We start from the raw sequence: 26,505 nt of genomic DNA on the forward strand, positions 1-26,505 counted from the left end.
ATCTTTTCTGGGCCTAAAATAAGTGTCCATGCTGATAGTATTTATGTAAAACATGTAATACTGTGTATGTATGCTCCTCCTCCCCATGCACATTCACATTTACTGTGATTAATACACATGTTAATAACACTCTAGAATTAGAACTAGGACATAGATTCCAGTCGTTTAGGTACTTAATGTTTAGTTCTCCCCTCCAGAAAATAGGCATAATTACCGCCCCTTTTCCGCTCCAAGGGATTGATGAGATAATTAGGGAGCTAAGATTAGTTACTAGTCATAACAAGAATAAACTACAACTCCCAAAATGCCTAAAGGAAGAGGCTGACGCCAGTCCAGGAGACAGTCCCAGCTTTAGGGCAAAGGTGACCCCGCTGGGTCCGGTTGCTAAAGAGAGAGCCGCCGGTCCTCGCCTCTTTTCTGAAGCATCCAGGGATTTGTAGTTCCCTTACCACCATCAATTACCCTTAGGGCAGGCCTCTTACTACAAGTCCCGTGATGACCCGAGCCCGGGCAGTGCCTGCGTATTGAAGCCTAGGGAGCGTGCGGGCGGTGCTAGTGGCGGGAGGAGTAAAGATGGCGGCGCGTGGGTCTCCGCCCTCTGCTCCCGGCTGAAGCGCTCTGAGGGAGGTGGCAGCGGCAACCCGAGCCTCAACAGTAATTTAGTGTTGGTAGTTTCTGCAGCAGCAGCCGAGGCCGGAGCAATGGCGGAGCTGGAGCATATAGGAGGGAAGCGGGCAGAGTCGGCGCGAATGCGGCGGGCAGAGCAGCTTCGGCGCTGGCGGGGCTCACTGACAGAGCAGGAGCCTGCGGAGCGACGAGGCACGGGGCGGCAGCCGCTGACCAGGCGCGGGAGCCCCAGGGTCCGCTTCGAAGACGGTGCTGTCTTCCTGGCCGCCTGCTCTAGCGGGGACACCGACGAGGTGAAAAAGCTTCTGGCAAGAGGTGCCGATATCAACACTGTCAACGTCGACGGCTTGACAGCCCTGCACCAGGTAACTCCTGTCTCGATCTTAGAGGCGTCCAGCCTCCTACAGATGAGCCTTTGACCCTGCGAGCCGTCTCATGGGGAGTATCAGTGTTGCCGCCGAGTCTTCCTGCACGGACGCTGCCCTTTTGGGCTAGTCGGTTTCATCTTGGCCAGCTTTCTCCACTAATCAAGTCTTTTTCCCACCCCAGGGTCTCTACCTTTAGGAATAGTGTCACCCGGCTGCCTGGTCAGTGTTTGTATTTCCCTCCACCTACTTGTGTTGTCATGGTTACCGATGATTTTGTCCGTGCCTCTATCCCTATAGATTATCTTCACTTATGTCTGGTTGGCGTGCTTGCACACCGTGTCATTCATAGGCACAGTGTCATCTGTTGCCCTTTCAGAAAATTCAGTTCTCTTGTGTGTTCCCATTATAGACTATCTTAGATCACTTAGAGAGTGAAGCCTTATACTGCGTAAAGACAATCAGATCTCAAACTACACTCTCGTTTTGTTGATTTGTAGTACTTCAAAAACAGTTTGTGTCGCCTCTAAGCTATAGCTCCTAGAACACCCCGACCTCGTTGTTAGAGGTATCTTAACTTTCTTCTCAGCAGTGCTACCTCCCTGAGAGCTTCCTGTGGAGAACTAAGTTATTGAATTACTTCTGTCTGATACTTATGGAATAGCCTCTCTATTCTTCATTTTTTCTAAAGTGCTCTATAGAAATCCCATGCCCTATACATAGCTTTACTATATGGATTGTGGATGATCTGTGCTTGGTAACACCTTTACTTCTATCACCTAATGCAACAGTATTCTCTATCTACTGACTGTCATGCCTAACGACACCCTCTGTCCTCGAATGGAAGTTCATCAGTTATTTTGGTGAGCTGAGAGCCGGACACCCACTCTTAATCTTTCTTATTTTTCTTCTTCTGCCGTCTGTGCAAAGTGGATGTGTTGGCATGAGAATCCACTTCTAAGTAATAACTTTATGTCAGACCTCTTCCCTAAATATATTTAGCCAGTAGCTGAAAGTTACTTCTCACTATATTTGCAACCCTTCTCTCTCAGGTAGAAGAAACTTTTTCACCCTATTTTGTATTCATCTTTTTTTCTGCTCAGAATATTTCACCACCTAAGGTAGCAACCAATATTTGTAGAGTGCTTTGCTGTTTGAATTCATATGCTCTTATGAGTCTCAGCAGTGATCATTTGAAGCAGGTGTGGCAGGTAGTGTTGTTTTTCTCATTTTACAGATGAGGAAACTGAAGCTCAGGAAAATTCTTTGTGCAAAGTTAGAAAATAAAGAAGTGGCCCACAAGCATGGCTTTTTCAGATTTAAATCACCAGAGCTTTATGTCCCACTTAATAAAGAGCTGAATGTAAAATAAGATAAAATCTAAGAGAACCACGTTAAATTTTAAACCTTCAATTTCTGAACTCTTTGGGAAGGTTATTTTTTTATTTTTGGAGATGGAGTCTCACTCTGTTCCCCAGGCTGGAGTACAATGGCGCGATCTTGGCTCACTGCAACCTCTGACTTCCTGGTTCAAGCGATTCTCCTGCCTCAGCTTCTTGAGTAGCTGAGATTACAGGCGCCTGCCGCCACTCCCAGCTAATTTTTGTTATTTTAGTAGAAACAGGGTTTCACCGTGTTAGCTAGGCTGGTTTTGAACTCTCAACCTCAGACAATCATGTCCGCCTTGGCCTCCCGAAGTGCTGAGATTATAGACATGAGCCACTGCACCGGCTGAATTCTTATTTTTCAGATGTATTTGGGATATAAAGGCAATCGAGATCTGGATTCTGAAAGAAATCATTTCATGGGTTTATGGAGGATAAAGAAATACAATCCAGCTTTCTAGTCCATGTGTTCCTTTTTTGAATCACTTCTATCAAAGCATGGTTTTCTTAGTGTAACTCTGTAGCCTTGTTTCTTTTAAGGTGATGCTGCTAGCTGAGTTTGGTTCTTATCATGCACGTTTTACCATCACTGTGAGAAAAGCACCTTCTTTGAGGTCACTCGTGGTAGATCTCCTTTCCATACCAGATAACCATTTTTCTGAGGCCTTCTCTCAAGACTAACCACCTTGGTTCTTTTCCTTCTCTCTTACTATCACCCCAGATCGTGAAGTGCAACCTCTCTCAATTATATGCTCTTCACAGTCAGTAATATTTTTATTTATTTATTTATTTTTGAGATGAAGTCTTACTCTGTCCCCCAGGCTGAAGTGCAGTGGCATGATCTCGGCTCACTGCAACCTCCGTCTCCCAGGTTCAAGTGATTCTCCTGCCTCAGGCTCCTGAGTAGCTGGGATTGCAGGTGTGCCCTACCACACCCAGCTAATTTTTGTATTCTTAATAGAGACAGGGTTTCACCTTGTTAGTGAGGCTCTGACTAGCTCCTGACCTCAGGTGATCCTGACCTCAGGTGATCTGCCCACCTCGGCCTCCCAAAGTGCTGGGATTATAGGTGTGAGCTACCATGCCTGGCCTAGTAATTTCTTGAAATAAGAGAAGGTGATGACAGCTATGGATTTTTCTTTTAGCATCTGTAAACACACTATAAGCATTCGTTTCCACTTATAGGACTGACAAGGAGTTGAAGTGAACAGGTATACTTAAGCCTAGACAAATTCAGCTAAAAATTAAGCTGCTTAAAGATTTAAGATCTTCTGTTGAGAAACTATATCTTTGAATCAAGACAATGGGCCTTTATTGGTTTCAAAATATTGCAAGTCGGTTTCCAAAGAGTTACAATATGTTTCTCCATGACTTTGAGAAGTTTTTTTGTTTTGTTTGTTTTCTTTTGTTTTGGTTGTGAGTCAGTCTTACTCTGTCCCCCAGGCTGGAGTACAGTGGTATAATCTCGGCTCACTGCAACCTCCATTTCCCAAGTTTAAGTGCTTCTTGTGCCTCAGCCTCCCAAGTAGCTGGGACTACAGTTGTCCACCACCATGCCTGGCTATTTTTTATATTTTCAGTAGAGATGTGGTTTTGCCATGTTGGCCAGGCTGGTCTCAAACTCCCGGCCTCAAATGATCTGCCTGCCTCGGCCTCCCGAAGTGCTGGGATTACAGGCATGAGCCACCGTGCCTGGCCGATCTATTTTCAAATGTGAGACTGGAGCTGCTGGTAGCTGAACCACCTACTCTACAACCGATTCACCTGTGAAATGGAGAGTGAGTGGTACAATTATCTGAATTATTTATTTAAAATGTCCATCTTTTATACAAGCATGATATAAATTATCTGGATAATTGCTTCTTTTCTCTGTTTTGGCCATGGGCACTTGACCAACTGTGGATTATTGTCTTGGCTTGTTAGAAGAAGCCCCCAGATAATACTGGGGGACAATTTTTCTTCACCTCCTACAGCGACACAGTAGATAATTTGCATTGCAGCTTGTGGTGCCTTTCTGTTTCTTTTGACTTAGAGACCTTCTTTCTTGGCAGCCTTTGCTGAGACCACGAGGTGCTTGAGTCAAAGATAACAAGCTCCAGGGAGCCTATTAATAATACTTGAATTAGACTGGGATAAGAAGTATCTCAAAGGTTAGACCAACTCTGGTGAAAGCCTTGGAAACTGATGCAGGCTAAATTTCAGTGACTAAATTAAGATTTGGTGTGTATGCACGTGGTGTCCTAGAGTCCTTAATGAGCAAGGTATTAATCTGATTGTAGAACCCTTGAAAGCACGTGTTTGCTCACAAAGGCATTTCTGTTTCATTTGCGTATACACATTGTAAGGCCAGGAATATTTGTTAATAATTCTATGTGATCTAGTACTTTAAAACTTTTATTTATTAAGTTTGACTATTAGCACCTATATTGGTATCCTTAGCTTTATAGTCTTAGGTACTCTAGGCCTAGATACATGTGCTTAAAAACTGTAACTACCAAATTATTGCTGTTGTAAGACGCAAGTCCTTGCTTTCAGAAAAGAGATTTTTCTTTTGAGACAGAGTCTTGCTCTATTGCTAGGCTGGAGTGCAGTGGCCAATCTCCGCTCACTGCAACCTCTGCCTCCTGGGTTCAAGCAATTCTGCCTCAGCCTCCCAAGTAGCTGGGACTACAGGCGCGCGCCACTACGCCCAGCTAATTTTTGTATTTTAGTAAAGATGGGGTTTTACTATGTTGACCAGGATGGTCTCAATTTCTTGACCTCATGATCTGCCTGCCTCGCTCTCCCAAATTGCTGGAATTACAGGTGTGAGCCACCGTGCCTGGCCAGAAAAGGGATTTTTCTAGGATTCATTAAAATGAATGTTTACTTATTATATTGACTCTTAAATCTGTGCTGAGTGTGGTGAGGGATACTGGATGTCACTCACCATAGGTCTTGTTTCTTAGTGCAGTCTAATCAGTCTTCATCTGGAGGGCTACCAAGGAGATTAGAATAATTTCATGCTTGATTCAGAAATTCAGAGTGGTGGCCAGGCATGCTGGCTCACACCTGTAATCCCAGCACTTTGGGAGGCTGAGGTAGGTGGATCACAAGGTCAGAAGTTCAAGACCAGCCTGGCCAACATAGTGAAATCTCGTCTCTTCTAAAAATACGAAAATTAGCTGGGCGTGGTGGCATGAGCCTGTAGTCCCAGCTACTCGGAGAGGCTGAGGCAGGAGAATCCCGGTGGAGGTTGCAGTGAACCGAGATCATACCACTGCACTCCAGCCTGGGCGACAGAGCAAGCCTCCATCTCAAAAAAATTTAAAAAGAAAAAGAAATTCAGACTGGCTTTATAATGTACAGGGTCCAAATTTGGACCCTCAGGGTCACCCCATACTAGAATTCAATTTGTAGCGGAATAAGCCTTTGTCATTCTAGAGTTGCCTCAGTCTGACCCTGTAGCCTCAGGGAGGCTAAAATCACATATTTCTCAGGAAGAGAGATGATATAGGGACAAGTATGGGGAGGAGGATAGGCTGAGCAATTTATATTCAGACTGAGACAGAAGATGACCAAGATGACTAAGTGTTCAGTTCAATATAAAATAGTGTATTTTGTATGCTAACTTATACGGTAAAATAAAGCTTGTGCTTTTAACCTTTTCTCTTTTATTTTGAGTTTATTACTCATTCCTCTCGTAGTTCCATCTGCGAAGTTACTTTTGCCTTGCCCTGAATATTGATGAATTCTGCTTAGTGTCAGGACCCATGGCAACATAGGATTCAGAAACTCCTGTTTGCTCTGTTATTACTGTCCATCTAGAATAGTCATCTATCCTGAGTCATTTTAGTAGCTTACCTCTTCAAATTGCTTAATTAGTTGCATCAGACCATGTTGGACCTCAAAGCCATATTAGGAAATTTAGCTTTTTGTGTGTTCTTTTTGAAAGTATAGATAAAAATGACTTTCATTTGTTCCACCAAATTTGTTTCCCATTCTTCTTCTTCTTCTTTTTTGGTGATGGGGTCTCTCTCTGTTGCGCAGACTGGAGTGTGGTGGTGTGACCATGGATCACTGCAGCCTCAACCTCTCAGGCTCAAGTGATCCTCCCACCTCAGCCTCCGTAGTAAATGGGACTACAGGCACACCCCATCACACCCAGCTAATTTTTAAAATTTTTTGTAGACGAAGGGTCTCACTGTGTTGCCAGGGCTGGTCTTGAACTCCTGGGCTACAGTTCTGCCCCCTTAGCCTCCCAAAGTACTCGAATTATAAGTGGGAGCCACCACACCTGGCCTTTTCCCAGTTCTTAAATTCCTGCAGAATAACTGTATGTCACCATTTGGACTTTTAGAATCTTCTTCTCTGTGAGTATTTTGAAATAGGCAACCTGTCAATATATGTGGATTAAGCACAATTCTGCTGAAGGTAAGGTGTTGGACCTATCTTCTTGGTGACATAAAATTGTTTTTTTCTTTTTACATATTTTAAAATAAAGATATACTTTATATACAGTAAAATTCACTCTTTATAGTGTAGGATCCTATGAGTTTTGACAAATGCATACAGTTGTGAAACCACCACGATAATCAAGATGTAGAACATTGCCACTACCCTCAAGATTTTTTGTGCTCCTATGTAGACAGCTCCCCCCACCCTCAGCCCATGACAGTCATTCATCAGTTATTTTGTCTCTATAATCACAAGAAATGGAAGCTGAGGCAGGAGGATCATTTGATCTCAGGAGTTAGACCAGCCTGGACAACAATCCCTCTTTACAAAAAAATAAAATTAGCCAGGCATGGTGGTGCATATCTGTAGTTGCAGCTACTTGGGAGGCTGAGGCTGGAGGATAGCTTGAGTCCAGGAGTTGGAGGCTGCAGTGAGCCATGATCATGCCACTGCATCCCAGCCTGGACGACAGAGCAAGACCCTGTCTCTGAACAAACGAGCCACCGTGCCTGGCCTAGAGTAAAGTTTTTGATATTTGAATAATATGCTGTTATTTACATGTGTCCTATGTTTTTCTCTTTAGAGGTTTTCTTGGATTCTTAATTAACAACTAATATTGAACGTCTAAATGGTAGATTGTAAGCCTGCACTAGGGTATATATGTGGTATAGTTTCTGCCCTCAAGGAACTAACAGTCAGATTTGGAGACAGATAAAGTGATTACTTTTAGCATTCTAAATTCTGTAATACCCTTGAAAGGATTTTTTCCTGAGTGGAAGGACAAAGGAAGGCAGTCCAGGATGGTAGAGCAGCATGGGCAAATTAATAGGACTGAGTGTGGTGTGTAGGCAGAGGACACTGGGAAATCATACTGGATGTGTTTGAAGGGTTAGAGATAAGGGAGAGTGGGGGTGACATTCTAGAGGGCTCTGAACATCAGACATCTGGCTAAGGAGGCTTAATGGACTCCTTATTAGAGACTTTTTGTGGGTTTGAGCAGGGTCACTACCCAACAAAGTAGTATTTTGGGATTCTGAAGCAGCGCTTGGATTTCTGAATGAATGGAGAGACAGAGTTGAGAGTACCAGCTGAGTGAATGGAAATGAGAAGAAAGAGTAGTACAATTCTAGCTTTTGAGTCTGAAAGAATTGTGTTATTCAGGCAAAAGTAGTATTCAGTCAATGATTAGACTGAGGTATTCTTAAGACGTACAAGTAGAAATTTCCTATAGGCACTGTGCATGGTGGCTAATGTCTGTAATCCCAGCACTTTGGGAGGCCAAGGTAGGAGGATTGCTGGAGACCAGGAGTAGACCAGCCTGGGCAATGTGGTGAGACCCTATCTCTCCAACCCACTCCCCCCAACCCCCGCAAAAAAAAGAAAAAATTAGCCAGGTATGGTGGTGCACACATGTGGCCCCAGTTACATGGGAGGCTGAGGTGGGAGGATCACTTGAGCCTAGGAGGTTGAAGCTGTAATGAGCTGTGTTCACACCACTGCACTCCAGCCTGGTGACAGAGCAAGACTGTGTCTCAAATAAATAAGTAAGTAAATATCCTATTGGCACCTATGTGACTGAAGGCTAGTCACTTTCTTGTCTATGCTCCAGTTTTGTCATATTTGTGACAAGACACTTGATTTTAGCATAAAGGTGAGAGTTGAAGTAATGAGTGAAAGAGGAGGGGGAGAAAATATATAGAGAAGAACAGAAAACACAAGTAGCTGGTAGGCAGAGAATGCAGAAATTCAAGTTAGAACCGTTGGAAGATGTGGTAGGTTGACTAATGGTGCCCCAAAGATGTCTAAGTTCTAATCCCCAGAACATGTAAATATGTTACCTTACATGGTAAAAGGGACTTTGCAGATGTGATTAATTTAAGGATCTCGAGATAAGGAGATTAGCCTGGGTTATCCAGGTGAGCCCAATATAAGCAACCATTTAAGAGGGAGGCGAAAGGCCGGGTGCGGTGGCTCACGCCTGTAATCCCAACACTTTGGGAGACTGAGATGGGTGGATCACCTGAGGTCAGGAGTTCAAGACCAGCCTGGCCAACATGGTGACACCCTATCTCTAAAAAAAAAAAAAGGGAGGCAAGAGAGCAGAATCAGAATAGGAGACATGATGAAGGAAGCAAGAGATTGGCAGGATTCTAGGAAGGGCCTGTGAGCCAAGGATGCAGGTGGACCCTAGAAGCTGAAAAAGGGAAGGAAGTAGGTTCTTCTCTCAGATCCTCCACGTAAGGAACCAGGCCTGCCAGCAATTTGACAACTCAGCCCAATGAGACTCAGACTTTTTTTTTTTTTTTTTGAGACTGAGTTTTGCTCTTGACGCCCAGGCCAGAGTGCAGTGGTGTGATCTTGGCTCACCGAAACCGATGCCTCCCGGGTTCAAGTGATTCTCCTGCCTTAGCCTCCTGAGTAGTTGGGATTACAGGCGCCTGCCACCACGATCAGCTAATTTTTGTATTTTTGGTAGAGACAGGATCTCGTCTTGTTGGCCAGGCTGGTCTCAAGCTCCTGACCTCAGGTGATCCACACGCCTTGCCCTCCCAAAGTGCTGGGTTTATAGGCGTGAGCCACTGTGCCAGGCCCTGATTTCAGGCTTCTGACCTCCAGAATGCTATGATAATAAATTTGTGTTGTTTTAAGCGACTAAGTTTATAGTAATTTATTACAGCAGCAATGGGAAACTAATACAGAGAAGAACCGACAAACAGTGATATTGAGGTATTTCAAGGAATGGATGGTAAATGGTATAAAAGGAAATTGAGGAGAAGGCCTGTAAAAAGACTGTTGGATTTGATCATTTAAACTTTAAAAGTGCAATCCCAGTAGAGATATTCTTAAAGACTTTTGTGGAGGTTATATGCAGTTTTTTTGTATTAAGGATAACTTGTCTTTCTGTTGACTTTTCGGAAGAAAAATATAGATTTTCCATCAGTATGATTGTAATTTAAATGAAGGGCCCAAAATATACGATAAGACACTTTAAAAGCTGATTTCTGGCTAGTTCAAGTGGTGTCATTATTCATGAGTTAAGAATATTTTAGGATATTAAACCTGACAGTAGGGGCAAGAAGGTTATGTCCCTATTACTGATGGCTGATTCTCTAGTTTATTTTACTTCTCAATCTAGTTTGGCCCATTTCCCACTCATTAGCACTTTCACTGGAAGGCAGCCTTGGGAGAATAGTGATAGGGAGGTTAGTACCAATAAAGAGTTGAGTGTCTACTGTGTATCTGATTCTGTGCTTTTTGTTACTTTTTCTTAGCAGTAGATACACTTTAGAAACTAAATTGAATTTTGGGAATGGTCTCCAGAATAGTTGGTTACTATTATCACTTATAGGAAGTTGGCTACATAGCGATTTTCTGTTCCAGCATTCTGGCTCTTGAGGGGTGTCAGGGGAATACTGTGTTTATCAATATTTGAGACTATTTTATGCTTATGGATGAGAATTACATTGATATCTTCTCTAAGATGGTGAAAGAAGGAGGTTTGGGATGTCTAATAAATCTTTAATGGTTCAACATAGTAATAATAAATACAGATTAAGATCTTGGCCCAGAATGTTATATAGAACAAGGATCAAAGTCTCATTTGGATTGCTAATTGAATGCTTGCCCAATTAGTTGATGTTGTTGTTTTTGTTTGTGAATATGTTGGGGTTTTTCCTGCTTTTGAAGTGTAATTTAAAAAAATTGTTTCTTAAACTTCTGATCTTAGATTGTAACCAGTTTGAGTAAATTTTGGGGGCTTAAAGTTTTATCAGGCATGCAGAGTGTGTTTGTTTCATTATGAGATTCAGTTGAAAAACTGAAGCTTTGGACGGGTGTGGTGGCTCACACCTGTAATCCCAGCACTTTGAGAGGCCGAGGCGGGCAGATCATAAGGTCAGGAGATCAAGACCATCCTGGCTAACATGGTGAAACCCTGTCTCTACTAAACATACAAAAAATAGCTGGGTGTGGTGGCATGTGCCTGTAGTCTCAGCTACTCAGAAGGCTGAGGAAGGAGAATCGCTTGAACCCCAAAGGCACAGGTTACAATGAGCCGAGATCATGCCACTGCATGCCAGCCTGGGCAACAGAGCAAGACTCCATCTCAAAAAAAAAAAAAAAAAAGGAAGAAAGGAAAACTGAAGCTTCAGTTTTAAGTATTGGAAATTTATTTGCATGTGGTTTTTAATGAAATATTCTACTTTGTTGTAGGTATGGAATAGGTTTATATAAAAATTTAGAAATGATTTTATATTTAGTATGCTTAAATGTTATAACACAATAATAATCTGTTAGAATATTACTTTAATGCAAATTTGGGGAAGCATTTTATGGTACTATGCTCTAAATATTCATTATATATCTGGCATGAACCCTGGCTTTTCTGTATGAATTATCGGTCTAGTGACCCTTTTTTTTTTTTTTTTTTTTTTTTTTTTTTTTAAAAGCTTTTTATTGTGGAATATTTCAAAATAGAAGATAAAAAAGTAGAGAATGGTATAATGAATTCTCAAAAGTAATCAACTTACGGTCAATCTCATTTCATTTATAGAAACTCATCTAAAGCATACTGGATTATTTTATAGCCAATCCTAGATATCACATAATTTTTTTTTTCTTTTTCTTTTTCTTTTTTTTTTTTTTTTTTGAGACGGAGTTTCACTCTTGTTACCCAGGCTGGAGTGCAATGGCCTGATCTCGGCTCACCGCAACCTCCGCCTCCTGGGTTCAGGCAATTCTCCTGCCTCAGCCTCCTGAGTAGCTGGGATTACAGGCACACACCACCATGCCCAGCTGAATTTTTGTATTTTTTAGTAGAGACGGGGTTTCACCATTTTGACCAGGATGGTCTCGATCTCTTGACCTCGTGATCCACCCGCCTCGGCCTCCCAAAGTGCTGGGATTACAGGCGTGAGCCACCGCGCCCGGCAATTTTTTTTTTTTCTTAAGACAGAGTCTCACTGTGTTGCCCAGGCTGGAGTACAGTGGCACGATCTCGGCTCACTGCAACCTCTGCCTCCCAGGTTGAGGTGATTCTTCTGCCTCAGACTTCTGAGTAGCTGGGATTAAAGGTGTGCACCACCCTGCTAATTTTGTGTGTGTGTGTGTGTGTGTGTGTGTTTTTAGTAGAGACAGGATTTCACCATGTTGGTCAGACTAGTCTCAAACTCCTGACCTCGTGATCCGCCTGCCTTGGCCTTCCAAAGTGTTGGGATTACAGGCGTGAGCCACTGTGCCCAACCCGACGCCTCCCCACCCCGCTTTTTTTTTTTTTTTTTAGACTGAGTTTCGCTGTTGTTGGCCGGGCTGGAGTGCAATGGCATGATCTCGGCCCACTGCAACCTCTGCCTCCCGGTGTGTCTTAGTCTCCCAAATAGCTGGGATGTGCCACCATGCCCGGCTAATTTTGTATTTTTAGTAGAAACAGGGTTTCACATTTTGGCCAGGCTGGTCTCGAATTCCTGACCTCAGGTGATCCACCCACCTCAGCCTCCCAAAGTGTTGGGGTTACAGGCATGAGCCGCTGTGCCCAGCTTATGTTTTATTTGTAAATATTTCAATATATATCTCTAAAAGGTAGAAATTTAAATAAAAACAATCAGCCGGCCGAGCATGGTGGTTCACGCCTGTAATCCTAGCACTTTGGGGGGTCTGGTGGGTGGATCACCTGAGGTCATGAGTTCGACACCAACCTGGCCAACATGGTGAAACCCTGTCTCCACTAAAAATACAAAAAATTAGCCGGGCTTGGTGGTGCATGGCTATAATCCCAGCTACTTGGGAGGCTGAGGCAGGAGAATCGCTTGAACCTGGGAGGCAGAGGTTGCATTGAGCCGAGATTGCACTACTGGGCTCCAGCCTGGGTGACAGACCGAGACTCCATCTCAAAAAAAAAAAAAAAAGAATAATTCACAGTTTCGATGGGTGTGGTGGCGCATGCCTGTAGTCCCAGCTACTTGGGAGGCTGAGGCTGGAGGATCGCTTGAGTCTAGGAGTTCTGGGCTGTAGTGGCTGTAGTGTCCACACTAAGTTCGGCATCAATATGGTGACCTCCTGGGAGCAGGGGCCCACCAGGTTGCCTAAGGAGGGGTGAACCAGCCTAGGTTGGAAACGGAGCAGGTCAAAACTCCCATGCTGATCAGTAGTGGGATCGTGCCTGTGAATAGCCACTGCACTCCAGCCTGGGCAACATAGCAAGACCCTGTCTCTTTAAAAAAAAAAAAATAATAATTCACAATTTCATTAGTATACCTAGAAGTCAAAATCTTGTTCCTTAAAATTATATTTTAGCAGTGTTTAAATTTCCCTGATTGTTCACAGGTGTGTGTGTGTGTGTGTTTTAACAGTTGGTTTATTCAAGTCATGTTTCAAATAAGGTCTGTTTTGATTAATATGTATTTTAATCTTTGGTTTCCTCCTCATTTTCTCCTCTTACCTTATTTGTTGAAAAACTGGGTCGTTTGTACTTTAGAGTTTCTCTATAACCTAGACGTTTCTGACTGCTTGCTTGTGGTATTAATATGTTCTTTTGTCCCATGTCTTTTCCGTAAACTGGTAATTAGAGATTAGATCTGAATCAGGTTCAAATTTTTTGGTAGAAGTACATCATAAGTGGTGGTATGTACTTCCATGAGGAGGCAAATAATGTCAGGTTATCTCTCTCTCTGTAATTAGTGGCCATTAAGGGCCTGCAAAAATTTTGAACTTTGAAGCCAGTCTTGACTAGACCTGAATTCTATTAATTAATTAGTTAATTATTCAAGTTATCATCACATCACAAGAAGCTCCTTGTGTTGAGCTTCTAATTGGTTTACCAGTGATCAGCTTAAAAACCTTAAATTGACTGGGCACAGTGGCTTACACCTGTAATCACAGCACTTTGGGAGGCTCAAGCGGGTCGATCAGCTGAGATCTGTTGTTTGAGACCAGCTTGGCCAACATGGTGAAACCCTGTCTCTACTAAAAATACAAAAATTAGCTGGGCATGGTGACAGAAACCTGTAACCCCAGCTACTTGGGAAGCAGGAGAATCGTTTGGACCCGGGAGATGGAGGTTCCAGTGAGCCGAGATTGCGCCATTGCACTCCAGCCTGGACAACAAGAGTGAAACTCTCAGAAAATAAATAAATAAAAATAAATTGTGAATAAAATGGTTAACATAGGTTGAGTGTATTGACTGTCGCAAGGCTTGACAAGGTGTCCAATGTTTAAATTAGTAATACCCTCCATATGTGAATATTTTCAGTGCTTGGCAAAGGAGTAAACACTTTCTCTACTGTCATTTTATATCTTTACCATTAACTCTTAACTGGAGTTCCCTGTATTAGTCTGTTTTTGTTGCTATAAAGGAATACCCGAGACTGGATAATTTATAAAGAAAAGAGGTTCAATTGGCTCACAGTTTCTGCATGCTATAAAGGAAGCATGATGCCAGCATCTACTCCTGGTGAGGGCCTGGGGAAGCTTACCATCATTGCAAAAGGCAAAGGGGAAGAAGGTGCATCACATAGTGAGAGCAGGAGAAAGAGAGAGAGGTGGGAGGTAATACTCTAAACAATCAGCTCTCATGTGAATTATCAGAGCAAGAACCTGTCATTGCCATGGAGAGGACACCAAGCCATTCATGAGGGATCTGCCCCTATAACCCAAACATTTCCCACCAGGCCGCATTCCCTACATTGGGGATCACATTTCAACATGAAATTTGGTGGGAAAAAATATCCAAACCATATCATTGCCCTTATTTTGAAGTATTTTTCAGAATTCCGGTTCAGTAATATGGTTTCTTGTTCCCTAAGGCAGCTGCCAGCTGGCAGTTGAGGTCCATTATGAAAGAAAACTTCAAAGGGAAGGCTCCAAAGAAAACTAAAGACATAAAAAGTAACGAGACCCGCTTTATAAGGGAGAAGATAGGAAGAGTGTCCATTCTAGCTACATTAGTTTTGAGCAGTCCACTATGGAAAAATGAGGTGCTTGTCTTAGAAAATGGAAGTGACATTAGGGCATTCATATGGAGATTTGGGTTGGCTGGCTTTTGTTATGCTCTTTGAGGCCTAGGAGAAATTAGCCCTTCCAATTGAATGTGAATTTCACAGTGGGATGTATGGTTTTATGAACTGTTTTATTTATATTTGGGCCTTTCAGGTGAGGCAGGTTACTTTTTTTTCTGCTACTTGGCAACATTTTTGCCAGGTTTCTTTTTTTAGTGATTTTTATTTTTTAGAAGTTGGTTGGCCTAACTATGAAATGTGGCATTTTAAAATGCCAAAACAGATTGTGTTTGGGTCCTGTGGATGTAGCTTCACTGTTTTATAATTATGCCTCTTGTATTGATTTTCCTCCCCATGTTTAAATTGTTCCTCCTTGACAGTAAATAGCATGAAAAATGAGGTGAAAAGAATAATTCACCTCATTGTAAATCACTAGGGGTAATGGAAAGTAATTTTGAAGGATGATCAAGCTGCCCTCCATCTGTTGAGAATCATTTCACCTGTTGGAGACTTCTTATAGCACAAGGACTCTAGTGAGGAGCCCCATTTATTCATACTTCACAATTGCCATAGAGGGCTAGTATTAGGAGAATTTGACTGCTGGAAATCTAAGTGCTTAATAGATATTTTTTAAAGCACGTAACATATTTATGACTGGCGCCAGTTTTCAGCTTACAGTGGAAACTGTTTGCCTTGCTTCAGCTCTGTGTGTGCTATAGCCAGTCCATGACAGGATCATCAAGGCTCAAGGTTTTGTTTTGTTTTGTTTTTTTAATAAGGAAATAACTTTGAAAAATTATGAATTTAATTTTTCTGCCATTACCTAAATTATTGCAAGAAGGTTATCTTCGTTTTTCTTAAATGTTCTTTCTGTCCCATCTCTATAATGCACTTCTGTAGTTTGAATGTCTTATTTATTTAATTTTGAGACAGAGCTTCCCTCTGTCACCCAGGCTGGAGTGCAGTGGCACCACCTCAGCTCACTGCAACCTCTGCCTCCTGGGCTCAGGCGACTCTCGTGCCTCAGACTTCTGAGTAGCTGGGATTACAGGGGTGCACCACCATGCCCGGCTAATTCTTGTATTTTTAGTAGAGACAGGGTTTACCATGTTGGTCAGGCTGGTCTCGAACTCCTGGCCTCAAGTAATCCACCCATCTTGGCCTCCCAAAGTGCTGGGATTGCAGGCGTGAGCCACCACACCCGGCCTGTAGTTTGAATCTTTTAACAGTCAAATGGTCCCTTATTAATTTGAGGGGCACATTTGTATTGAGCACTTTCTGGATGCCAGATACTGTAGTGTACTGGGATACAGAGATGGCATACAACTGTGCTTTGCTCTCAGGCATCCCAGTTACTGACAAACTCATCAATTTAAAGATATAGTCTGGTCTGTATTCTTGTACTTCATGGTGATCCTATTTCTTATTAATCTGTTCATAGTAAAAGTGGAGAAAAGGGTATTGATCATTATCTTCACATTTATCTTTGTATATTTTAAGATAATCAAGACCTCGAACTTTTTTCCTCAAGTGATCTGCCTGCCTTGGCCTCCCAAAGTGCTGGGATTACAGGTATGAGCCACTATACCTGGCTCATTTTATTAATACAAATGAGAAATATGAGGCCTAGAAAAAAGCTAAAGGAATACCGTAAGCATGTTACAGAAATAAGATATAATGCAGTGTTCTAAGGCTGGGCATGGTGGCTCACGCCTGTAATCCCAGCACTTTGGGAGGCTGAAGCGAGTAGATCACAAGGTCAGGATTTCAAAACCAGCCTGGCCAAGATGGTGAAACCTAGTCTCTACTAAAAATACAAAAATTAGCCGGGCCTGGTGGCAGGTGCCTGTAATCCTAGCTACTCAGGAGGCTGAGGCAGAGAATTGCTTAAACCCAGGAGGCAGAGGTTGCAGTGAGCTGAGATCATGCCACTTCACTCTAGCCTGGGTGACAGTGAGACTCCGTCTCAAAAAAAAAAAAAAAGAAATGTTCTATTTATCAAATTTCTTCTTTGATGTTTTTTTCTATCTATGGAAATGTAGTTATTTGCCAATTATTAGTACTTTGAGAAGAGGCACAATGTGCTCTAAATTCTTTTGAAGAACTTTTGAAGAAGGATAATACCATATAGTTGTATTTCTCTTTCAAAAATTTACAAGTAATAGAAACATCGGGGGTAATTATTCATGTTCCAAGAGAATTAATGTATTGATTCTATTAAGAATTTGTTTTACATTTGACTTATTCATCTCTATATTTATCTACTACTAAGCAACATGATAACATTACAGGGCCTTACTCTTGTCACCCAGGTGAGAGTGCAGTGGCACAATCATGGCTCACTACAGCCTTGACTTCCATTCCTCCTGCTTAATTTTTTAATTTTTGTAGCGATGAGGTCTCACTGTGTTGCCCAGGCAGGTCTTGAACTCCTGGGCTCAAGCAGTCCTTCCATCTCACCCTCCCAAAGTGCTGGGATTACAGGCATGAGCCACTGAGCCTGGCCAGCAAAATTCTTTAAAACAAAAAACAATTAGTACAGATACCACCTTAACATTTAAGTTTTTTCTTTGTTCTTTTTTAGGCTATCCTAGTTTTTGCAAATATTTTAACATAGTTGAACTCATGGTGTGTTACAATTATCCTGAGTACTGTGTCCAAGCTCATGCTTGTAATTTCAGCACCTTGGGGTGCCAAGGTGGGCGGATCACTTTGAGGCCAGGAATTTGAGACCAGCCTGGGCATTTTTAGACATACGGAAATATTTTGTCTGAAAAAAAGTCAAGTGTTGTCTCCCGTAGTTGTGGCTACTCAGGAGGCTGAGGCAGGAGGATTGTTTATGCCCAGGTGGTTGGCCAAGATTGCACCGCTGCATCTCAGACTGGGTAACAGAGTGAGACTGTCTCTAAAAAAGGAAAAAAAAATACTGTTTACTAAGTGCACTTTATACCAAGTGTTGCTATGCATTTTGCTTTTTAAACATTATCTTTACATCAACAGCTCTACCAAATAGGTGGTTTATTCCATTTAGTGATGAGAAGGAAGAATCAGAGAAGGTAATTTGTCCTAACCTAGGGCTCACAGGTCATGCTGGTATTTAAACTCAGATCTGTCTGACTCAGAAGCTTTTAGTCTTCTACCTAGGTTGTGCTTGTTTTCTGAAATCCAGGCTCACCAGCACTTTGGGAGGCTGAGGCAGACAGATTGCTTGATCTCAGGAGTTCAAGACTAGCCTGGGCAACATAGCAAAACCCTATCTCTACAAAAAATACAAAAATTACTTGGGCATGGTAGCATATCCCTGTAGTCCCAGCTACTCAGGAGGCTGAGGCGGAAGGATCACCTGAGCCTGGGAGTTTGGGGCTGCAGTGAATTGTGATTGTACCACTACACTCTAGCCTAGGTGACAAAGTAAGACCCTGTCTCAAAAAAACAAAACAAAACAAAAAACCTCTTAGAGACATAGTTTTATAGAGGTCGGTTTCTTTTAGCATTCCATTGCTAACAAGATTTTTATGTTATCAGAATTCTGCACCTGCTCAGTATGAAATAATACCTAAAGCATTGCTTTCCTACCTCCTTCATGTCATAGTGTACACAGAAAATGACATTTGTATAACATCCCTGGTAAATTAGAGGATATTTGTGAATTTGATATAAAAATTCATTGTCGCTGGGTGTGGTGGCTCATGCCTGTAATCCCAGCACTTTGGGAGACTGAGACGGACGGATCACTTGAGGTCAGGAGTCTGAGACCAGCCTGGCCAACGTGGCAAAACTCCATCTCTACTAAAAACACAATTATTGGCCGGGCGCGGTGGCTCAAGCCTGTAATCCCAGCACTTTGGGAGGCCGAGGCGGGTGGATCACGAGGTCAAGAGATCAAGACCATCCTGGTCAACATGGTGAAACCCCGTCTCTACTAAAAATACAAAAAATTAGCTGGGCATGGTGGCGCGTGCCTGTAATCCCAGCTACCCAGGAGGCTGAGGCAGGAGAATTGCCTGAACCCAGGAGGCGGAGGTTGCGGTGAGCCGAGATCGCGCCATTGCACTCCAGCCTGGGTAACAAGAGCAAAACTCCGTCTCAAAAAAAAAAAAAAAAAAAAAACAAACACAATTATTAGCCAACATGGTGGCACATACCTGTGATCTCAGCTACTCGGGGGGCTGTGACGGGAGAATTGCCTGAACCGGGGAGGCGGAAGTTACAGTGAGCCGAGAACACACCACTGCACTCCAGCCTGGCTAAGAGAGCGAGACTCCGTCTAAACAACAACAACAAAAATCCATCCCGTTTTCTTAATACAGTCATCATAAGAAAATGCATTAAAAATCAGACATCGAAGAATAGAATAAAAAATATCTGAACAATAGATTAAGAAGTAACAATCAAGAAACTACAAAATTATGTTTGTTTATTTTTTTGAGATATAGTCTCACTCTGTCACCAGGCTGGAATGCAGTGGCGTGATCTTGGCTCACTGCAACCTCTGCCTCCCGGGTTCAAGCGATTCTTCTGCCTCAGCCTCCCGAGTAGCTGGGACTACAGGTGCGTGCCACCACATCCGGCTAATTTTTTGTATGTTTAGGAGAGACGGGGTTTCACCGTGTTAGCCAGGATGGTCTCGATCTCCTGACCTCATGATCTGCCCACCTTGCCCTACCAAAGTGCTGGGATTATAGGCGTGAGCCTCCACACCCGGCCTCAAAATTGTTTTATTTAGGAACGCCTAATAATACCAGATGTATTTATTAGTAATGGTGATGTTGGTGATTATAATACGATTCATGACAAACATACATATAGAAATAGTGGAGAGATTAGAGCAAATTAAATAGAAAACGTCTTTTACATATGTGTGCAAAATGTAGAACCTCATTGATGTTAAACAATGTAGACTAAAATAAAAATATAGACTAAAATGATTCAACAGAAAGATCAAGAGAAGGAGCTATTTCATGGAGTCAGTGTACTGTGCCATATGCATAGTTTTATGTACCAAAACTATGGCACATAAGTGGTTCCATATAGTGGAGTCACGTGCATAGTTTTCTGTACCAAAATTATAATTAGAAAGTTTATGTAGAGAACCATATGAATTAAATATAACTTTACCCATCTTGATTTTTAGTTGGTTGCAAAACATTTTTAATACAATACAGAATTTCATTCAGAATACCTTTTCATTACACTTATAAGCCATTTTAGAACAATAAATGATTGGGAAGATCTGATATAAAGCCCTTATTGATAGTAAGCATTTGGTAAATATTGACTATTATTATGTTGAGTTAGTAAAACAAAGTGGTTAAGATTATGAGCTTTGGAATCAGACATACTTAGTTTCTAATCCTGGTTTTGCTACTTACATAAGCTTTATGTAAGCTGTCTGTGCACAGTGCCTTATTCTTAGTAGGCATTTAGGTGATTTTCTTTTAAACTAAGATGAGGATAAAAATCTTTGATGAGTCTTACTGTGACCTACCAGACACTGTATGATCTGATCCCCCCTTAGCTCTCAGAATTTGTCGTTCCCTTGTGCAACCCATTCCAGTCACATTAGTGTCCTCCATGTTTCTCAAAAACTCTAGTTGCTAGGAATAGATGCTTAGGGTCTCGCATCTGTTTTTCCTTCTGCCTGGAATGCTATTCCATCAGATACACACATGGCTTGCTTTTTTACTTTCTACAGGTCTTTACTCAAATGTCACCTTTGCAGTGAAGCACTTCCTGGCCATCGTATCTAAAAATTTCAGATGAACTTTCCTCACCTTCTCATTTTTAAAAATTGAGGTAAATTTTACATATAGTAAAATGCCTAGAATTTAAATCTATAGTTTGATGGATTTTGACAATGTATACAACCATGTAACTAATATGGTTTTGATATTTCTCCCACCGAAATCTCATGTTGAGATGTAATCGCCAATGTTGAAGGTGGGGCCTGGTGGGAAGTGTGTAGGTCATAGGGGAGGGATAGTGAGTGCAGTCTCAGGAGATCTGATCATTTAAAAGTATGTGGCACCACCCCCGCCAACCTTGTTCCCATTCTCACCCTGTGATGTGCCTGCTCCACTTCACCCTCCACCGTGAGTGAAAGCTCCCTGAGGCCTCCTGAGAAGCCAGGCAGAAGTTAGTGCCATGCTTGAACAGCCTGCAGAACTATGAAATAATTACATTTCTTTTCTTTATAAACTAGTCAGCCTCAAGTATTTCTTTATAGCAAAACAAGAATAGCCTAATGTAGTAACCGTCACCCAAATCAAGAAATTGGACATTTTTGTCTCCTTTGAAAGTTCTGCCCACACCCCTCCATCCTCCCTCAGGCCACCACTGTTACAATTTCTATCATTCTAGAATTAGTTTTGGCTATTATCTTTATTGAATATTTTATATATAGCCATATAAAATGCCTTTCAGTAAGTTAACCATTTTATTTTGAGATGGGGCCTTGTTCTGTCACACAGGCTGGAGTGCAGTGGCACAATCATGGCTTACTGCAACCTTGAGCTCCTGGGCTCAAGCCATTCTTCCACCCCAGCCTCCTGAGTAGCTAGGACTACAGGAATGTACCACTATGCCCAGCTATTTTTATTTTTTGTAGAGACAAGGTCTTGTTTATGTGGCACAACTTGTGGCCTCAAGAAATCCTCCCATGTCAGCCCCAACAAAGTGCTGTGATTACAGGCATGAAACAGCATGCCAAGGAAACATTTTAGATGCAGAGACTTCTAATTAGATTGACATAGTTAAGACCAGAATTATAAAGTAGACATTGCTACCTTATCTTCAGTCCTTGCCTTTAAGAGGCATATGAACACAGAACACAGGTGGGTCTTGCTTGGTTCTGAGACAGTGAAGACATTTCCCCAGTATTTACTCATATAGCCAGTTATATAAATCTAAATATAAAGCCAATCTCCAATCGGTTTTAAAATGGCATTTGCCATCTTTGTGAAAAGTTGAACACTACTGATTAAGTCCAATCATAGCTTTAGAAGGGGGAAACAGTGATAGCATTTACTGAATCAGAATTACTACTAAAATTAAAAAAAAAAAAGTATTCATTTAACCCCAAACTAGTCTTAGTTAAATCAGGACTGCTCAACAAAAATATTCTGTGAATTATTCACGATCTGAATTAGCTTTTAAATTGTGTATACTGTGCTTAGCATACATCCAAGCCAAAGTCAAAATTTAAAATAAATAAATAAATTGTGTATACATAAAAAAGTCATCTGGCCATTATTACTCATTATTAGCTTTTCTGAGATAAGGTATTAAGTCTGCCCTTTCTGCCTTCTTAGTGCTGGCAAAGATAATTTTTGTTCCAGGGATGCATTTCTTGGGATTCTGCAGATACTCCCTCAGTGTCTCCTCCCCTCAGTGATGCCTGTGTTCTCATTGGCATCTGTATGAAATAATTCAGTGGTCTGACCTGTCTTCTGCATAAAGAGACCATAGAGATTTGGCCCCCTCTTATGCTCGCCTCCCTTTACAATGGTGTGGCACTGAGTACCCTTTTTTTTTTTTTTTTTTTTTAAGGCAAGATCTGGCTCCATTGTCCAGGCTGGAGTGCAGTGGCACAATCTCAGCTCACTGCCACCTCTGCCTCTTAGGCTGAAGCCATCCTCCTACCTCAGCCACCTGAATAGCTGGGACTACAGGCATGTACCACCATGCCCAGCTAATTTTTGAATTTTTTATTGAGATGGGGTTTTGCCATGTTGCCCAGGCTGGTCATGATCTCCTGGGCTCAAACAGTTCACACACCTCAGCCTCCCAAAGTGCTGCGACTACAGGCGTGAACTACCATGCCCAGCCTTAGGCACACTTCTGAACAAAACTCTTCTTGCCTTTCTCAACATCACCCGTATTTAATTCTGTCTCTCATCACTGGGCTAGACTTCCTGTTTAGAAACCAGGTATCCCACTCTTTCAGTTTTAGCTGTTTTAAATGAAATATAGAATATATACCTTTTAAAGTATGGTTTCCTCAACTGAACATAATGTTTTCGAGGTTTAGCTATTTTTTGATGTACCCATAGTTTATTTTTTTTTTTTATGGCTGAGAATAATTCCATTGAGTGAGTATTCCAAAATTAGTTTATCTTTCTGATTATTGACATTTATTTCCTTTTTTCACTATTATGAATAAGATGATAAAGATGCTGTGAATATTTTATAAATCTTTTTGTAGACGTATTTTCATTTCTCTTGGGTGAATACCTGAGAATGAAATTGCTGGGCTATAGAGTATATAAAATTTTAGCTTATTAGCAATGTGCAGTTTTGTGATGTGGTTGTACCATCTTACATTACCTCTAGCAATTAATTCGAATTCTCTTTGCTCTACATCCTTGTTGATATTTGATATTGTTATTTTTTTTTGAATGGAGTTCCATTTGCTCCACCTTTTTTTTTTTTTTTTTTTTTTTTTTAGATAGGGTCTCACCCTGTCACCTGGGCTGGAGTGAACTGGCTTGATCATGGCTCACTGTACCCTCAACCTCCCAAGCTCATGTCTTTCTTCCACCTCAGCCTTCCAAATAGCTGGGACTAAAGGTGTGCACCATCATGCCCAGCTATTTTTTTTTTTTTTGTAGAGAGGGGTTCCTGCTATGTTGCTCAGGCTGGTCTCAAACTCCTGGGCTCAAGCAGTCCTCCCATTTTAGCCTCCCAAAGTGCTGAGAGTACAGGCATGAGCCACTGTGCCCAGCCCACATCTTTGTTGATATTTAATATTGTCAGTGCATTTTTTCTCTTCTTTTTAATATTAGCAATTGTTTCTGTAGTGTTATTTCATTCTGATTTTAATTTATACTTACCCATTGACTAGTGATGTTCAGCACCTTCTCGAATATCTATTAGTTATTTGGAGAGAGAGAGAGAGAGAGAGAGAGAGAGAGAGAGAGAGAGCGAGAGCGTGCGCGAGTGTGTGGTGTGTGTGTGTGTGTGTGTGCGTGTGTGTGTGTGTCTGCTTTAAGTCTTTTGTACATTAAATTTGCTTTTTGTTACCATTGATTTGTAGACATCCTTGATGTTTTCTGGATATAAGTCCTTGGTCAGATATATATATTATAGATATTTTACCCCAGTTATGCCTTGCTTGTTTCTGTATGTTCTTGTTTTCTTTTGAATAAACTTTTTATTTTGAAGTGATTTAAGATTTACAAAAAAGTTGCAAAGATAGTTTAGAGCGTATTTGTATACCCTTCATCCACCTTTCCCCAGTGTTAACATCGTATATAAACATGGTGCATTATTCAAAACAAGTTTGTTTTTGTTGTTGATATTCTGACTAACATTTCCTTCATTATAGTTTTTTTTTTTTTTGAGATGGAGCCTTGCTCTGTCGCTCTCTGCATTCTGCTGGAGTTCAGTGGCATGATCTCAGCTCACTGCAGCCTCCACCTCCTGGAGGATTCAAGTGATTCTCCTGTCTCAGCCTCCCAAGTAGCCAGGATTACAGGCGAATGCCACCACACCCAGCTAATTTTTGTATTTTTAGTAGAGATGGGGTTTCACCATATTGGTCAGGCTGGTCTCGAACTCCTGACCTCAGGTGATCTGCCCACCTCGGCCTCCCAAAGTGTTGGGATTACAGGCATGAGCCATTGTGCCCAGCCCCGTCATTATATTTTCTAATTAGTTTTTCTTGTATTAGAAAAGCAATTTTGGGCTGGGCCCAGTGGCTCATATCTGTAATCTCAGACTTTGGGAGGCCAAGGTGCGTGGATTGCTCGACTCCAGGAGTTCGAGACCAGCCTGAGCAACAAAGCAAGACCCCACTTCTTTTTTTTTTTTTTTTTTTTTTTTTTGAGACAACGTCTCACTCTGTGGCCCAGGCTGGAGTGCAGTGACACGATCTTGGCTCACTGCAACCTCTGCCTCCCACGTCCCAGTTCAAGTGATTCTCTGCCTCAGCCTCCCAAGTAGCTGGGATTAAATGCATGTGCCACCATGCCCAGCTAGCAATACCCCATCTCTACAAAAAATATTAGCTGGGCGTGGTGGTGCATGCATATAGTCCCAACTACTCAGGAGTCTGAGGAGGGAGGTTGCTTGAGCCTGGGAGGCAGAGGCTGTAGTGAGCCAAGATCACTACTGCACTCCAGCCTGGGTGACAGAGTGAGATTCTGTCTTTAAAAAAAAAAAAAAAAAGCAATTTTGCCTGGACAAGGTGGCTCACACTTGCAATCCCAGCACTTTGGAAGGCTGGGCAACATAGGGAGACCCTGTTTCTACAAAACAAACAAACAAAAAAATTAGCTGAGCTGGTCACCGTAGCTCACACCTGTAATCCCAGCACTTTGGGAGGCAGAGGTGGGTGGATCACAAGATCAAGAGTTCACAAGACCAACCTGGCCAAGATGGTGAAATGTCTCTACTAAAAATACAGAAATTAGCCAGGAATGGTGGCGGGCACCTATAATTCCAGCTACTCAGGATGCTGAGGCAGAGAATTGCTTGAACCTGGGAGGCAAAAGTTGCAGTGAGCTGAGATTGTGCCACTGCACTCCAGCCTGGGGGTCAGAGCGAGACTCTGTCTCAAAAAACAAACAAACAAAAATAGCTGGACATGGTGGGGCATGACTGTGAGGTAGGAGGACCACTTGGGCCTGGGAATTCAGGTCTGCAGTGAACTGTGATTGTGCTGCTGCACTTTAGCCTGGGCAACAGAGTAAGGCTCTATCTCAAAAAAAAAAAAAAAAAAAGGAAAGAAAAGTAGTTTTTTAAAAAGTAATAGTATTCATTTGTTTTTTTTTCTTTTTTCTTTTTGAGATGGAGTCTCACATTGTCACCTGGGCTGGAGTGCAACGGCACATTCTCAGCTCACTGCAATGTCTGCCTCCTGAGTTCACACAATTCTACTGCCTCAACCTCCCGAGTAGCTTATATTACAGGCTCATACCACCACACCTGGCTAATTTCTTGTATTTTTAGTAGAGATGGGGATTCACTATGTTGGCCAGACTGGTCTTGAACTCCTGACCTCGTGATCTGCCTGCCTTGGCCTCCCAAACTGCTGGGATTACAGGCATGAGCCACCGCGCCTGGCTTATTTGATTTTCTTTTCTTTTCTTTTTTTTGAGATGGAGTCTTGCTCTGTAGCCTAGGCTGGAGTGCAGTGGTGCAATCTTGGCTCACTGCAACCTTTGCCACCCATGTTGAAGTGATTCACTTGCCTCAGCCTCCTGAGTAGCTCGAACTATAGGCGAGCGCGACCATGCCCGGCTAATTTTTGTATTTTTAGTAGAGACAGGGTTTCACCATGTTGGTCAGGCTGTTCTCAAACTCCTGACCTGTTCATCCACCTGCCTTGGCCTCCCAAGTGCTGGGATTACAGGCATGAGCCACCACACCCGGCCTTATTTGATTTTCTTACTGAACTATGTTATTTATTAGTTTTCTCAAATTCTGATTTTTTCAATTATGTATTAGGATTTATTAATCATGATGACAATTTTTTTGTTGTTGTTGTTGTTCTTTAGACAGAGTCTCACTCTGTCGCCAGGCTGGAGTGCAGTGGCACAATCTCAGCTCACTGCAACCTCCACCTTCCAGGCTCAAGCGATTCTCCTGCCTCAGCCTCCCGAGTAGCTGGGACTACAGGCACACACCACCACACCCAGCTAATTTTTGTATTTTTAGTAGAGATGCGGTTTCATCATATTGGTCGGGATGGTCTCGATC

The 26,505-nt window shown here is 42.2% G+C and overlaps 1 protein-coding gene across 10 annotated transcripts in view; it reads left to right on the forward strand.

Moving 5' to 3' along the window:
* Window positions 1-540: 540 nt before the first annotated feature.
* PPP1R12B (protein phosphatase 1 regulatory subunit 12B) overlaps window positions 541-26,505 on the forward strand; it is a 243,447-nt gene continuing 217,482 nt past the window's right edge. For 6 of the 10 annotated variants that reach the window (XM_032288759.1, XM_032288762.1, XM_032288757.1 and 3 more), the window contains exon 1: window positions 542-992. In XM_032288759.1, the coding sequence (XP_032144650.1) occupies window positions 702-992 (291 nt within the window). In that variant the 5' untranslated portion in view covers window positions 542-701. Of the gene's footprint in view, window positions 993-20,500; window positions 20,602-26,505 lie in introns of all 10 variants that reach the window. The other 4 variants (XR_004272132.1, XM_032288758.1, XM_032288766.1 and 1 more) reach the window with 2 other exon arrangements.

The sequence above is a fragment of the Sapajus apella genome, unplaced genomic scaffold (assembly GCF_009761245.1).
Source record: "Sapajus apella isolate SASKATOON/1434 unplaced genomic scaffold, GSC_monkey_1.0 scaffold22, whole genome shotgun sequence".
Taxonomy (NCBI): Eukaryota; Metazoa; Chordata; class Mammalia; order Primates; family Cebidae; genus Sapajus; species Sapajus apella.